General features: G+C 48.1%; 1 protein-coding gene across 5 annotated transcripts in view; it reads right to left on the reverse strand.

Moving 5' to 3' along the window:
- Window positions 1–557: 557 nt before the first annotated feature.
- Window positions 558–14,493, reverse strand: part of CAPG (capping actin protein, gelsolin like) — a 14,357-nt gene continuing 421 nt past the window's right edge. The window contains exons 1-11 of one of the 5 annotated variants that reach the window (XM_015593846.2): window positions 14,481–14,493; window positions 13,863–13,918; window positions 8,012–8,047; window positions 7,665–7,837; window positions 7,417–7,571; window positions 7,068–7,235; window positions 4,737–4,886; window positions 4,447–4,539; window positions 3,379–3,511; window positions 1,326–1,414; window positions 558–739 (exon numbers count right to left, since the gene is read on the reverse strand). In XM_015593846.2, the coding sequence (XP_015449332.1) occupies window positions 674–739; window positions 1,326–1,414; window positions 3,379–3,511; window positions 4,447–4,539; window positions 4,737–4,886; window positions 7,068–7,235; window positions 7,417–7,571; window positions 7,665–7,837; window positions 8,012–8,034 (1,050 nt within the window). In that variant the 5' untranslated portion in view covers window positions 8,035–8,047; window positions 13,863–13,918; window positions 14,481–14,493 and the 3' untranslated portion in view covers window positions 558–673. Of the gene's footprint in view, window positions 740–1,325; window positions 1,415–3,378; window positions 3,512–4,446; window positions 4,540–4,736; window positions 4,887–7,067; window positions 7,236–7,416; window positions 7,572–7,664; window positions 7,838–8,011; window positions 8,048–10,226; window positions 10,358–12,543; window positions 12,639–13,862; window positions 13,919–14,480 lie in introns of those variants that run through there. The other 4 variants (XM_006917689.3, XM_015593849.2, XM_015593845.2 and 1 more) reach the window with 4 other exon arrangements.

The raw sequence follows: 14,493 nt of genomic DNA on the forward strand, positions 1-14,493 counted from the left end.
AGCTTGCCCAGGATGAAATGGAAGCAGGATAAGAACCAGAGCCCATGAGTACTCCTGACAGCAGTCCAGGCATTTCTGGCAGCCCCATGGTGGCCCTGGACTCATCACCCTAATACGTGATGCAATGTGCCTACAAAGTGACAAGGCAGACTTCTACACAGTAGTAGAAAGCTGTACTTTTGCTTGGTGAGCATACGTCATGTGGAAGCTGCCTTGCAATGTTTTATTAGGGCAGCTGAGGAAATACTGGCTTGACAGAGATGCACCCCCAGCCTCTTGCCACAACCCTGTCCCAGTTGGGAACGTGAGACTGAACCGAACCCCTGGCTGAAAGCGATCCTGAGGCCTGGCACTGTGCCACCTACCTACTGGGTTCATAGCAGTACCTGCCAGGCCCACTGGGACTCCAGACCCCTCTACCCCAATCATGCAAAGCCAGTTCTGGCCCCTCAGAGTGGCAGAATTGTCACCTGTGTCCTACTCCACCCCAGCATGGGAATGAGCCTAGGTGAGCTGGTAGGGCAGGGAGAATTAGCCCAGGGCAGGCAGTGCAGGCAGAGTAGGGAAGGCACTTGTCTCCTTTATTGAACACCAGCAGGCGCACCTGAAAACTGACCAGGCAGGAGGAGGAGGAGCAAGCAGGCAGAAGGTGGGCACAGGGAGATGCCCACTCTCACTTCCAGTCTTTGAAGAATTGCTTGAAGATGAGACTCTCGCGGCCCTGGGGCAGAATCTCCACCTGTAGGGACAGCAAGGGAGAAGTCCTGCTCACAAGGTTGCCACCTCTGCCTCTACCAGGGAGGGCTGGAGCCATGGAGGAGGGTATTGGGCACCAGGCCTGAGTCTACATGCCATCCAGGCCGAGGGTGCTTCTCCAGATAAGCTAAGAGATAAGAAAGATTATAGGGACATGGGCTGGGCAAACTGATGCTTCAAGGACGGAGGTACACAGTTTGATAGATGCACCAGTTATAGATGAGCCTTATCAGCACCTCTTAGAATGACGTGGAGTCACCATGCTGGCATGAGAAGAGGCAATACCAGCTAAGGACAATGGCCCAGAGAAGGCACAAAAGCTGTCCAAAGGTACATCTGGCTCTCTGGGCTCCCAGGGGAGTGCTGCCCTGCAACCTCTCAGAAAATAATACATACTTTAAAATTTTAAAGGAATGAGAAGAGCTTCTCCACTGAGTAGGTCTGGTAGGGAGGCCTGACTGTTCTTGCCTTTGCCTGAGGCTTTCCTGCCCTTCTTATCCAGTATGAGGAGTAGGAGGCCATGGGAAGAGCCCGCAGAGGAGGGCTTGGGGCACGGGGTATCTCCTCACCTGAGTGTTTGGGGCGTACCGCATGCGGGAGATGAAATCTTCCGCCACTCGGAGGGCCGCCTGCCGCTCCTTCTCATTAGCTTTTCGTCCTGCATCATTAAGGAGATTTTTAAAAAGAGCAAGGACCTTCTCTAGCCCACATCCCATTTATCTCAAGAAAAATTTAAGAGGGTCCATAGACTAGCAGGCAACTTTAAAATAAATGGACCAAGAGGTGCTAAGAATGCTGAAGAGCTCTTTGGAGGTATGAAGTCAAGCCCTTGAGACTTCTTCCAATGTGGTAGCTCCGAATCAGACAATAACTGCTGTCCGCTCTAATCATCAAAACCTTCTGCTCGGACTAGGGCCCCAGGGACATTCATAAGAATTAGTGTTCTCCTGACATCAGATGTTAGAGCCGTGGTCTCAGCCCAGGACCCCTCGCCTCTCATGTCTGCCAACCATTCTGTTCATCAAGCTTTCTTTGTACAACTGAATAGGACAAAAGGCTGTGATTTACTCCAATCTTACTCCCATAATGCCAGATAGCTGACATCAGCCTAGTAGTTATGCTAACTAAGAGTTTATAAAAAGGGAGACAGAGTCATCCATTCCCTCCTGTAGGCATTCCCTTTTTACATAAAATGGGCTCCAGCCTAAACCATTTTTCCAAGGTAAGAATTGTGATCTGTGGTTGGCTCTCCAGTGCTAAAACAAACAACAGACCCAAAATGGAGTCTCTTGTGGTAAGACCCACCAAGACTTAATACCTAACCTCACTGCAGTTTCAGTCTCTCCCAGGAGCAGAATTTTAAAACCAATTGGTCTAGAATTTCCTAGTCAACACTAGTGAGGTCATCCGTCTCATAAGACCCCTGTAATCCCCTAAGGGAGTGTGACCTTGTCTGAAATATTCCACTCTTTTCACTTCCTTGTCCCATTCTCTTTCTGCCTATAGAAGACTTCCATTTTGTACAGCTCCTCTGAGCTCCCTTCTGTTTACTAGATAGGACGCAGCCTGATTCATGAACTTTAAATTTAAAGCTTTAAATTTACTCAGTTGAATTTTTGTTCATTAATGCTATAGCCACAGAACCAGCTTAAACTGGCCTTATCCTGTTCCTAACAAGATACTGAGTTGTTTTCAGAGACAAGAGAACAAAACCATTAAGTCATGCAGCTAAAGCAGGCTGCTTGCTGCTCCAGGTCCTTTCCTAAAGCAAAAGTATTATTGCCTAGTAGCAACCATCCTTTGAACAGCTAACAAGTCTCCATCTTCCTGACCAGGCTAGAGCTGTGAATTTCTCTTGGCCTTGGTTGACCCCACAGATATTTATTGAGCAAATACTATACCATCAAGACGCTAGATACATATGGCTCTTGCTTTCAAGGAGTTTATAATCTGGTCAGAGAGGTAAGACATGCTCAAGAAAAGACAAGTGTGGAGAAGGTAGGAAGCTCCCAGTATCACTCCTACGGCAGTTCTGTTTCAACATTTTGGAGTCAAACCAAGGAACAGGCTTCTGCACAACAGTGTTTCTATTTCCAACCAACACAATCTCTTGGAAAAACAAGTTCTACCAGTTTGCTACCCAGTGCTTAAAGCAAAATTTAATTTGTCTCAATTTCTGTCACACGACAAGGCAGAATGTCAGGATCAACAGTCTCAGCAGCCCGGGTGACCTAGGAGTGCTCTGTGTCAGTGTCCACAAATGTGGTCCCAGGACCTGCAGCAAGGCCTAAGAGCCAGTAACATATGTAAATATTCCTCAGGCTCAACACCAGACATAGTGAATCAGAATCTGGAGCGGGGCGTGGTCCCACTATCTGTTTTCAGAAGCCCTGGGCCCTCGGGTGATTCTGAGGCATGCTAAAGTTTCAGGAAGTTTGCCTAGAATTTAGAGGGTGGGAACAGCCAAGAGAAAACCCTCAGCCTGGAGGTCAGGTCTAGAGCATCCAGGCTCCCAGAGGCTGTCTTTTGAAAGAACCCAGGTAGGCTGAGCCCTCCAAGGGGAAGCCTGCCAGGGTCAGAGAAGGCACAAGTCTCAGTCTGGAGTGTAGAAGCTACATGTACCCTTCCAGATGTAGATCTTGCCACAGAGCCCGTTGTCCAGCACAAAACAGTCATCAGGTATCAGCAGCTCGAGGGCAAAAGGGCTAGAGTCAGCCACCTTGGTCAGGTTCATTTGTCCAGTGGCATCAGAGACCTGGGGGAAGATGTGTCAAAATAATATAAATGCAGCCACTTTAAAATGGAGCTGGAGCAGCCATCCCAGAGGTACTGCCTTGCACATCTTATACCTCAAAACTTTGGGATGTCAAACAGGACAAAATTACCTTTGGACTGGGCCTAAGCAACATTGTGTCCCAAAGAACTATTTGCAAAGATAAGAGAGCAAATATGATGGTACCAGATAGAAAATTAAAAACATTCTTTAGAATTAGCATCACTTTGTTATCTGCACCAATAGAAATGCCTTCCTTCTATTGATGTAACGGTTCCCCTTCTATTTCTCATAAATATCTATTATCTTTGTCTCCTAATCAGAACACTATTTGGGCTTCTGCCTGAATCAATGTGTCCAGAATAGCTATTCTTTTGATCTCAAATAAATGCTTGTTGCTTCTCACTTAGAAAGGCCTTTTCTATTTTTAAGTTAACAGATGAGCAGTGCTGGATCACCCTTCACCCCCCGAAAACACAGCCCTAACCTCCACCCAAGGAGTAGGCTGCCGCCCTGCACCACCACCCCTACCCGCCAATGGCCAAGGAGCAGACAGGGGACAGGGAGGGAAGCACTGACTAACAGGCAACCTCCCCACCTCACATCACCCTCACCACTGCAGCCCAAAGGCCCCGATTCCATTTGAAAATTAAGTGGATTCCAAATTACAAATAAATACAAAGAATTAAAAAGTAAAGCTCAACATCTTCTCCAAGAATGGGCCGGAAATAAAGTGGCATTCATCGGACGTCCACCCACCTCCCATCATCCTCTCTCACTCCTAGCCCCAAGTAAACCGCCCTGGTGCCCAGCCCAAACTTCCTACTGCACTCTCTTCTCTCCCTTCAGCCCCCGGTGCCCCAGGCTCCCGGGCTCCCGCCCCCTGCCTGGTCCCAGGGCAGACCCAGAGTGCCCACCTTATACAGAGCCGCAACATGGGCATTGGTCCAGTCAGCTTTGAGGTCTTCCTCAGGGTTGCCCTCCTTCAGAGCAGGCTTGGGGCCCAGAACCTGCAGGGGTCAGGGCAGACCAAGTTTCCAGGGATTCCTGGGCACCTGTCCCAGACCTTCCCAACCTATCAGGCCCTGTGCAGTGCCCCAGGTGCCCTCAGCCCAATTATCCAGTGACCACCCTCATGCCCCCAGCTGATCACCGCCTTTCTCGGTAGTTTCCAAGCAGAGGCCACCCACCCCAACATCCCCTCTACCTGGATCATCTCGGCAGGCTCCTCCCCATCAGTGACGATCTCCACCTGGGCTTTGCCCTGCCTCTCACTGTCCCGGATGGCCAGGGCCAGGTCCCGAGCCTTGTTGCGCTCCAGGATGTTGGACTTTCCACCACACCAGGCAAAGATGTTCTAAAGGGAAGTGGGAGGCCCAGGTTAAAGGAGGCAGGAGGAGAAGCGAGGCTTCTCTGGGAATGGTGACAATGACACTGTAGGAGTGTTTCTCTGCCTGGCCCCTATCTCCCTCCTGCTCTATTTTTCTCCTCATCATTTACTGGCACATATATCAACATCTTTATCTTGTTTATAATCTATCTCCCCTGACTAGAAAGTAAGCTTTATTAGGGCATGAGTGTTTTGTTTTGCTTTGCTTTACTCACTGCTGTATGCCCAGTGCTAAAACAGAGACTGGCACATATTTAAGTACAAAATAAATATTTATCGACTGAATGAATGAATAAATGAATGAACAAATGGGTGAATGCTATCCTTCGGCATCCTACCTGCAACCCAGCCCTCATCACTCCTCCAGAGCTGGCCCCCCTGCCTCTGTCTCACAGCTTCTAGACTTCCCTCTAGACAGTTCTTGGGCTGATCTTCCTACGCAAAGTCTTCAGCATAAGTCTTGGTTCAGACTCCTCAGTCAGTCTCCTCATGACCTGGCTCTCACCCTCAGCGATTTTCACTCCCATGGCTCTTGTTCCCACCCTGTCCCTGCTGTTGACGTGCATTTCTGCACTCTTCCTCACCTTAGTGCCTCAGCTCACCTGTCCCTTTGCTTGGAATGGCATTTCCCATTTGTGAAGGTCTAGTCAAATGGCATCTTCCTGGGACAATGGCTTCGGCTCAGGCTAGAGAGCCCCTCCCCACATTGCTGCCTCTCCTAAAGCCCTCAACACACCTCGCCATGGATTACAGCAAATGACAGGCCGGACTCATCTTTATTGCCTCCTCAGGGCAAGCAATTTGTGGTCCCCATGCTGGCTCAGAGCAGGCATCACAGATTCACTGAGTGAACCGATGAGGGAACAGATTAACGAATGGTCTGGCAGGCAACTAACTCAGGGTGACAATGGCTGTAAGAGAAGGAGCTGGTGGGCCCCAGTGTTAGAGCCAATGGCTGGGAAGCAGAGGGAGGTTTCTGTCCTTCTGAATGCAGGGATGCTTCTAATGGCTAGAGTGGTCCCACTTGGAATACATGCTTCTCAGCTTCTCTCTCTCCCCACTGGCTGCCTTGTCCCTGCCTATTTATTTATTTATTATTTTTTTATAAGTATAAAATATAACTTTCTTTTAATTTTCAAGTTAATTTTAATTATACAAAGTAATATGAGTAGATTCTTTATTTAAAAAATTAAAACTTTACAAATAAAATCCCTTTTGAATATTCCCCTATACCTATCCCCAAACCTTTCCCCCTCCCTACTTCCCCCAACCACTGTTATTATCAGGTAGGTGAGGTTTCATCTACTCTTTTCTAAAGTTATTCGTTCACACATCGTCATAATGCTACATATTTCAATATATTTCACGTTAATATAATTGAGCCCTAAGTAAATAATATGATCAACATGTTCCTATTTAAGCCTCATTTCTTAAGGGGCCTTTCGAGTTGGTCAATCCCCAAGAGAAATGCAGTTTGTTAATTTTGTTTGGTATTTTTAAGTGCTAGACAAATTCTAATGTGTGGCATGAAGGTGAGAATTGATAGTCACAGCCTATTGTTATTATAATTAGAAATCATCAGAAGTTAATTAGTACATTAAAATGATAAATTATGAACTAAAATATCTTTACTGAGACCAAGATCAATTCCCTAAATTTAAAGATTTATTTAAAAAAACCCAAACTTGCTTCTTTCACAGCTTTTAATGTTCTCCACCTCTCTTCTTAAATTAAGATTTCCTATAGGTTTCAAAATATTCTACACCACTTTTCTATAACAGCACACCAAGTCTGACTCAGATCAGCAATTTTATTAAGATGTTTTCTAGATTTAACTTATAACTATACTTTTTTTGTGATGGTTCTTGAAGCTCGACAATTACCTTAGCATGTATACCATTAATAAAACTTTAATCAATTGAATTAATACGCTGAGTTGGAAAAGAATTAGCAGTTACCAAGAAATCGATTGTATCTATTTTAACATTGATGGTAAACTTAAGAAACCTAATCTAAAGATATCATTTTGCTCCACTCCTGCTTTCTTTTTTTAAAAAATAAAATCTATAGTTTATGCATGTTCATAAAACCTGCCCTTTTAAAAGACGGTGCCAACACAGAGTGCTCAGTCCTGCCCCGCCTACCTACCTGGCCCAGGTCCAGGATGAAGCAGTCCCCGGTGTTGAAGCTGTCCCAGCTCAGTGCTCGCTCAGTGGCACGGATGTTCTTCTTCCCCTTCACCTGGTAGAGTTTCCTGACGGCAGCTGGGGTGGCCCCTGGGGAGGTCTTGTGAAATGCTGACTCCACCCCACCTTCCTGCAGTCCAGATGGCCCGCCTGAGTGGGCTGGTGGGAGGCCCAGGGCCCTGCATACCCCAGCCCACTGGGAGACAGGCGGAAAGGTGGGGAGGACCCTGCCCCAAGGGCACCTGGGCCTTTTGCAGGGTAAAAACCAGCTGGAAGTGGGGCAGCTGAGAGAAGCCGCGTGGGGGGCTGACCTGGTACTTGAGGCCCCTCGGGAAGTAGCTCATGAAGAGGTCGGACTCGTTGCCCTGCACCTCTCGGTGCTGCACAGGCCTCTCCCCAAGCCGGCTGTTGAGGTGCACGGCCAACACAGCGCAGGCGCCCTGCTCATCCCTGGACGACTGCTGGCCTGGGGCGGTAGGAGGGGCCAAGACCAGGCCTGTGAGACCCATACCAGCCCTGGGACCCCTTACCAGATACCTCCCTTCCCCCAGCCCCTTACCAATCCACAGGTGCAGGTGGGAGAGCTCGTCCGGGCCATTGTGCAGCACTAGGTAGGAGTCCCCCGAGAAGAAGATGCCCTGGTTCTCACGGGCCACTGGCACCGGCTTCAGCTTTTCCACCCTCCACACATGCAGGCCAGGGTCCTGCACTGAGGCCGGGAACGGAGAGCCGCTGCGGGAGGGGAGAAGGTTGGCAATGGCCAGGGTCCCGGAGGAGTAGCCGCAAGCAGAGAGACCGGGGGCAGGCCTGGGGACTGTGGTGTGGGGCGGAGGGGGGCTGGGGTGAGGGGCAACCCCTGGAAATGAAGGAGAGGAGGGGTGAAATGAGATGAGGTATACAGCCTACCTCTGAGGGATAGGCGTGTACATGCTGTCTCTGGGTCTGGAAAGACAGAAGCAGCCATTATTATTCAAAAGTCATGACAACCACCTTTCACATTGCTCTGGAGAGGCCCTTCCAGGTAGCTAAGTGTTTTCATGTTCATCAGCTGTTTCATCTCCCAGAGCCCAAGAAGAGATTATCCCTGGCTCCATTACGCTAGCAAAGAAACTGAAACTCAGAGAGTCTAAGTCCAAAGTCACACAGCTAGTGAGTGGCTAGAGAAAACCAGGTCTGTGGCTCCTGGGCCAGTGTCTTCCCCTTGCTGTGACCTCTTGGCCACACTTCTATTCTGCTTCCAGACCCCTAGCTCTGGACATTGCATGAGGCTAGAATACAGTTCTCTAAGCAATAACTGCTTATATTAGAAAAGTCTAAGATTGATGACTTAAATTTCTACCATAAAAAAAGGAAAAGCATACTAAACCCAAAATAGTCAAAAGAACATAAATAATAAAAATAAGAATAGAAATTAACAGAAAACCAAAAAAAAGAGAAAGAGAAAAATCACGGAAACTGGTTTTCGGAAAAAATCAGTAAAACTCATGAACCTTTAGACAAACTGATTAGGAAAAAGAAAGGATACAAATTCCCAGAGAGGCGACATCACTGCGGATTCTACAGATATAAAACGGATAATGAGAATCTTACAAAAACTTTATGATGATATATTCAACAACTTATATGAAAGACAAATTCCTTGAAGGACACAAATTAGGAAAGTTCACTCAAGAAGAAACAGATTACCTGAATAGTTCTAATATCTATTAAAGAAATTGAATTTGTACTTAAAAAGCCCTAACCCCTCCCCCCAAAAAAATTCCAAGACATAGCACCAATTCTATACAAATTCTTCCAGAAAATAGAAGAGAACACTTTCAATTTGTCTTATGCTGCCAGCATCATCCTGATATAAAACCAGATAAATATATTATAAAAAAGAAAATTATACCAATATCACTTATGAACACAGACATAAAAAATAGTAACAAAATTTTAGCATATGGAATTCAATAATATATAAAAAGGATAAAACATATGACTAAATAAGGGTTTATCCCAGGAATACAGGCTGGTTTAACATCTGAAAATCAAAGTAATCCATCCAATTAACTATTTTGATCTCAGTAGATGCAGAAAAAGCATTTAAGCAAAATTCTACATCCATTCCTGATTTTTAAAAAAACTTTCAGCAAACTTCATTAACCTGATAAAAAGCATCTACCAAAAATAAGAAAAACAAAAAACTGAACAGCTAACATTAAACTTAGTACCTTCTCTAATTCTAAATCCCTTTCTCAGGGAATTTCACCCATTCCCAGGCATCGGCTATCATTTCTGTATACCCAGCTCCTCTCACATGCCAGGATGATGAACCTCACCTTTATTCTGTTGGTTAGCGACGGCAACTTTTTTCGGACAAAAGTTATTCAGGGAGAAAAATGCTAAAGGCAAACACTTAAAATTCAGAGTTGACACCAGCAGGCTCTGCAACACAATTCATGCAAGGTGAATCCTTTTGTAAGGCCAATCCAGGCATTTTTGCAAGGTGAGCCCTAGTGATGTAGGACAAGGGCCTAGGAATTTCAGACCGAAGAGGCAAACTGGAACCATTAGTGGACTCTTGGGGGCTGGGCAAGCAGGAAGGGCAAAGAAAAATCTTTGGGAGATGGATGTTTTGAGTCTGAGAAGCAGGACTAGTGGTTGTAAGAAACAATGTGAATTATGACTTTCCTTTTCCATGCCTAACTTACAACATAGCTGAAGACACTTTTTGGAACCACATTTCCCCAAAGAGGGGAGGCAGTGAGGGGGAAGTTTGGAGGAAGGAAACTTTAACATTTCTCCAACCCACAGAGGATCACATGCTGTGCCCACATCCCCTACCACAGGCAGCCCAGCCTGTGACTCAGGTCTGAAGTGGTGAGGTGGCTGCCCCTAGCCCAAGAAAGTGGGGAGAGCTCAAGGGAAGAGAGATAATGTGAACAAAAGGGCCAACTGTCAGCTTTACTATTTTTCATTCTGTTACTGATCAGAGAGCTCAGACCCTAACCCAAAAGCAGGCAGCTCACATGGCGGGGCTCCGAGCAGGCAAGAGCCACTGTAAGGTTTTGATGAAAGGGTTGTGGCTGCCTGCTCCATCATCACTCTGGCGCTCTGCCCTGGCTCCTGTTATAATTACCTCATGATTTTATAAAAACACGGATGCCCAAACTCCAGCCTGGAGATTTGTATTCCACAGGTCCAGAGTGGAGCCTGTGTGTTGGCACTTTCAATGTATGTTCCAGTTTCTGATGCTGCCAGTTAACTGTCCAGAACACGGTCTCATACTTGCCTGAGCATTACTATCATCTGGGCGGCTGCAAAAAAAAAAAAAAATCACAATGCCCAGGCTACATAGTTAAAATCACTCTGGAATGGAGCCTGGATATCAGTATTTGAGAAGTTCCAGGTGACTCTAATGCTTGATGAGGGCTGACACTCCTGCTGCCTCATCAGATCCCTACCCCTCAGCCTCCCGCTCCAGGCTCTCATAGACAAGGATCCACCTGACATCCGGCCTTTCTTCCCTGTCCATCCCCCAACAGCCCCTCTGCCCAAGCCCACAGCTCCTTGTGCTTCCTCAGTGCGCACCTCCACCCTCAAGTCCATCAAAGCCCCTCCAGCCCTCCAGACCCATATCAAGTCCCAGCTGTTCGAGGAGCCTTCCAAGACATTCCATGGCCTTGGCCTTCTCTGGGAGTTCTCTCAGCCCTCTCACCTGGGAGCGTACACTTCGGTCCCTGCTTGTGGGCTGTCTTATAGCAGGACCTGATAGCTTAATATCTCAACCAGAGAAGGGGACATGTCTGATATACTTGCATTCCTCAAGCAGCCCCTGACAGGGTCCGTTCGATTCCATTCAAAGTCTATGCTGGAAACTTGGCACTGGACAGAATGGGGTGTGGGCACAGAAATGAAGAACAACAACCCCATGGTCATCTTGGGGAGAGCCATGAAGTAGGGAGTCATCACAACCAGTGAGACCTCAAACTTCCCCTAGGTGGGGGATTTCACAAAATCACAGATGTCAGCATTAGAAGGAGCCTTAATGCTTATCTGATCCTACTCCACCTCTGCCTTTCAACATACCCATACACATGAAGCGCAGAAATCCCTCCTGTAGCAAACCTCTCCATCCTCTTTTTGATGGGGAACTGATCTCACAAGGCAGCCTCTTCCTCACCTCCACGTTACAGCCTTTGCTTTTTCCCACTCTGCCCTAGTATGGTGAGTTATGGGCCTGCCCATCTTCCCTACTAGACTATAAGGGCCTTTGGGGCAGGGACTGTATTTTGCCTCTCTGAATCTAGTTGGAACCTCACACCGTGCCTGTCATACTGCAGGTGCTCAGAAAATGCATTTGATTAACTGGACTTGCTGGGCTCCAATGAGTAGATCAGATGGAGCTTGAGACAGCAGAATTTCAACAGTCTGGAGCTAGAGCAGACAGGCTAGAGCAGCCCCAAGGCAGAAAGCAGATGGGGCTAGAAATCCAGTCAGTAGATGGGAGGTGGGGTCGGGGAGGGGAGGTTGGGGGGAGTAGTGTGCCCAGGAGCTTGTCTTTGAGGATGTACTAGGGCCAGGGTTGGGGGGAACTCTGCTAATATGGGTACCTTTAAGGCAATGCTTGAAGGCTGTCAAAATGGCAAAAGTCCTCTGGTAGGTGCTATCTTAGCTCTCCTTAGGCCCTGATGCCATTGATCCCTAACAAGTCCCTTCACCTCACAGTCCCTGTTTGTCCCTAGTTGTGAAATGAAACAGCCCCTACCCCTCTCCCCCAAAAAGGTAGAAGGGTGAGTATCAACAATAGAAAGGGCACCAGATCCTCCCAGTCCAAAACAAGGGCATTTAGAGAGCTGGATCCGGAGGCTTCATCAGGGACTCTTTTCCCTGACACCAAGTCAGCCGCCTCCCCTTCCCCTGTTGCACCTTCGCCTCTCAGTCCCAACCGTACCCCAGGCAGCTGGCCAGACCCTCAGCGAAGGTGTTGTTTAATGTGCAAAATAATAGACTGGAATTCAAATGCTAGGCATGCTCTGACCCCTCCCCCAACCACTCCAGCCCACCTATCTACAGTCACACCACTGTCTTGTCTTAGGAATAAGTTTCTTCAAATCTGAATGCACTTCCAGGCTGGCTGAGGGCTTTCAGGAGTCCAGGTGTAATGGCCTCTGTCAGGAGGTTGGGCATCACCTCTCACACGCCAGGACAAGCCCCAACCCAGGAGTTCCTTGTCAATATCATGATGACAACCCCATCAACCCTGGGTGCTGAGAGGCTCCCATCAGATAATGTACCCATAGCCTGGTGGAGAGCTGCCAGGACAGTGGGCTGCCAGACTTGGTCCTGGACAAAGCAGCTTCCAGAAATGTGAGTCTCTTTCCAGATCATGGCAGCCGGCCCTCATCTGCCCACCTAAGAGGGTCTCAGACAGCCAACACCAAGCCCACTCTCACCGTTACACAGCTCTGCTTCTGCTTCTGCTTCTGCTTTTGCTTGCCAGGCTCTGCTTCCCCTACAGCCTGCCCCACCCAGCCTCTCACTTCCCTCTGACTCCTCCCGGGGTGCCCCGCCCACCTGCCACACCCCTGCTCCATCTCCAGCCTGTGCTGAGGCCAGGCTGGCTCCTAAGAGGCACCTACAGGGAGGCTAAAAGTCTACCCCAGCCCCCTCCTCCCTACTGGCCTTAGCCAACTGCTGGCCCCTCCCCCAGAGTCAGCATCTGAATCTGTGACCTGCCTGCGAGGAGAGCCACACAAAGACAGAAAAGCTGCCACAGGCCCTGTTCCCCACTCACCACCAGCTTAGGGCAGTGTGTCTGCCCAGCCCCAGCCCATGCAGAGTTAGTCACTTTTCCTGGGTGGGGCCACTACTTCTTCAGTGACTTTTTCCTCCTCCCCAGACTGCTCTTTTGCCTTGCTCTGAATGCAGATATTTGATTTATTTGAAAGCTCAGTTCTGAAGGAGTCGCTGGGGTCATCAAACATTCTGTATTGGTTCTATACTGTGTCCTGCATGCCTGAGGCCTTTCAAGTCTATGCTTGGTCAGTTTCTCATCCATTCACCACATCTTTACTGTCAGTCTTTACTGTCACACCAAGGCCTCTGAGGGACAGCAATAACTAAGTGTGGTTCTGGCTCAAACCATATTGCCTACATCACATCATAGGACCCTAGAACTAGTCTGCTCCAACTTGCTTGCTCACTTTCCAGAGGAGGAAACTGAGGCCCTGAGAGGCCCTAATGACTTGCCCAGTCTCACAGGGAGCAGGAGGCAGAGCAAGGGAAACTTCCATTCCCTTCTGAATCCATGAAGGAGGATGAAGTGGAGTCCATGTGGCTCCAGGAAAAAGTGAGCACCCAGTCATGACGCCTCCCTGTACCCTTCCCCCACACACATGTGGGTGGCTCCTTGGCCAAGACTGGCCCATCTGTCCTGGACACAGACCTGCCCTGGTCCAGGGCTGGTCAGCAGGTGAGTTAAAGATAAAATTCAGCCTCCTGGGTCAAGGCCCCACCCAGGGGGCAACAGTGTGCACATTGGAACTAAATCAATCCATGTTAAAATTTCTGAACCAGAGCATGATGAGAAATTAACATTCTCTTCAAAAAACGCAAACTCTAGCTGGCATCTGAGTGTCTCCATAGACAAACTGCTGGCCTTAAAAATAGGGTAATCTGGGCTAGAGCCCCAGCAGGGCCTTGTCCCACCACAACCAGCGATTGGGCGGATAAACTAATAGAGTGGAAAGAGTTGGACAATTTGGCTACTCACTGGCTGTGCTTCCTCTGATAAGTGACTTAACTTCCTGGAGCCTCCCTGTGCCCTATCTGTAAAACAAGCATAAAGATAAATGTGAAGATTAAATAAAACCGTACAATGAGCAAATAATAGATGCTTAATAATCCTAGATTCCCTTCTTTTCCCAACTCTGAGAATTTACTAAGGGGACCCCAGTAAATGGGCCCAGAATCTCTGGAAGCAAGGCTGCTGCCCCGTCCTCCAGCCGGTGGTGCGGTGCAGGGGGGATGCAGTTAAAACTACAATCGCTCCTCCTCGCCCCGCCCCCACTCCCACCCCAGGGGGTTCAAAGACTCTGGTGTGCTCGGGAGCAGAACCTGGGTGGCCCTTAGGTCCCCGCCTCTGTGCACCTACCCAGGGCACAAGGATGTATGGGAAGGAATCACTGTTCTCCACACTTAAGTCTCACCTGGCTAAAGGTGGCCCCGTCACCACAAGGGGAAAAAAAAAAAAAAGAGGTGTGCAAATTAAGAGCGAAACAGAGCCAGTCACTCAGCTTGGAAGTCTCCAACACCTTATAACTAAAACAATGCGCACGTTAACGACATTATCCGGTATCAAGATTCTAAAACTTGTTCTTACTAGACTTACATTTTTCCTCCCT

The sequence above is a fragment of the Pteropus alecto genome, unplaced genomic scaffold, assembly GCF_000325575.1.
Source record: "Pteropus alecto unplaced genomic scaffold, ASM32557v1 scaffold117, whole genome shotgun sequence".
Lineage (NCBI taxonomy): Eukaryota > Metazoa > Chordata > Mammalia > Chiroptera > Pteropodidae > Pteropus > Pteropus alecto.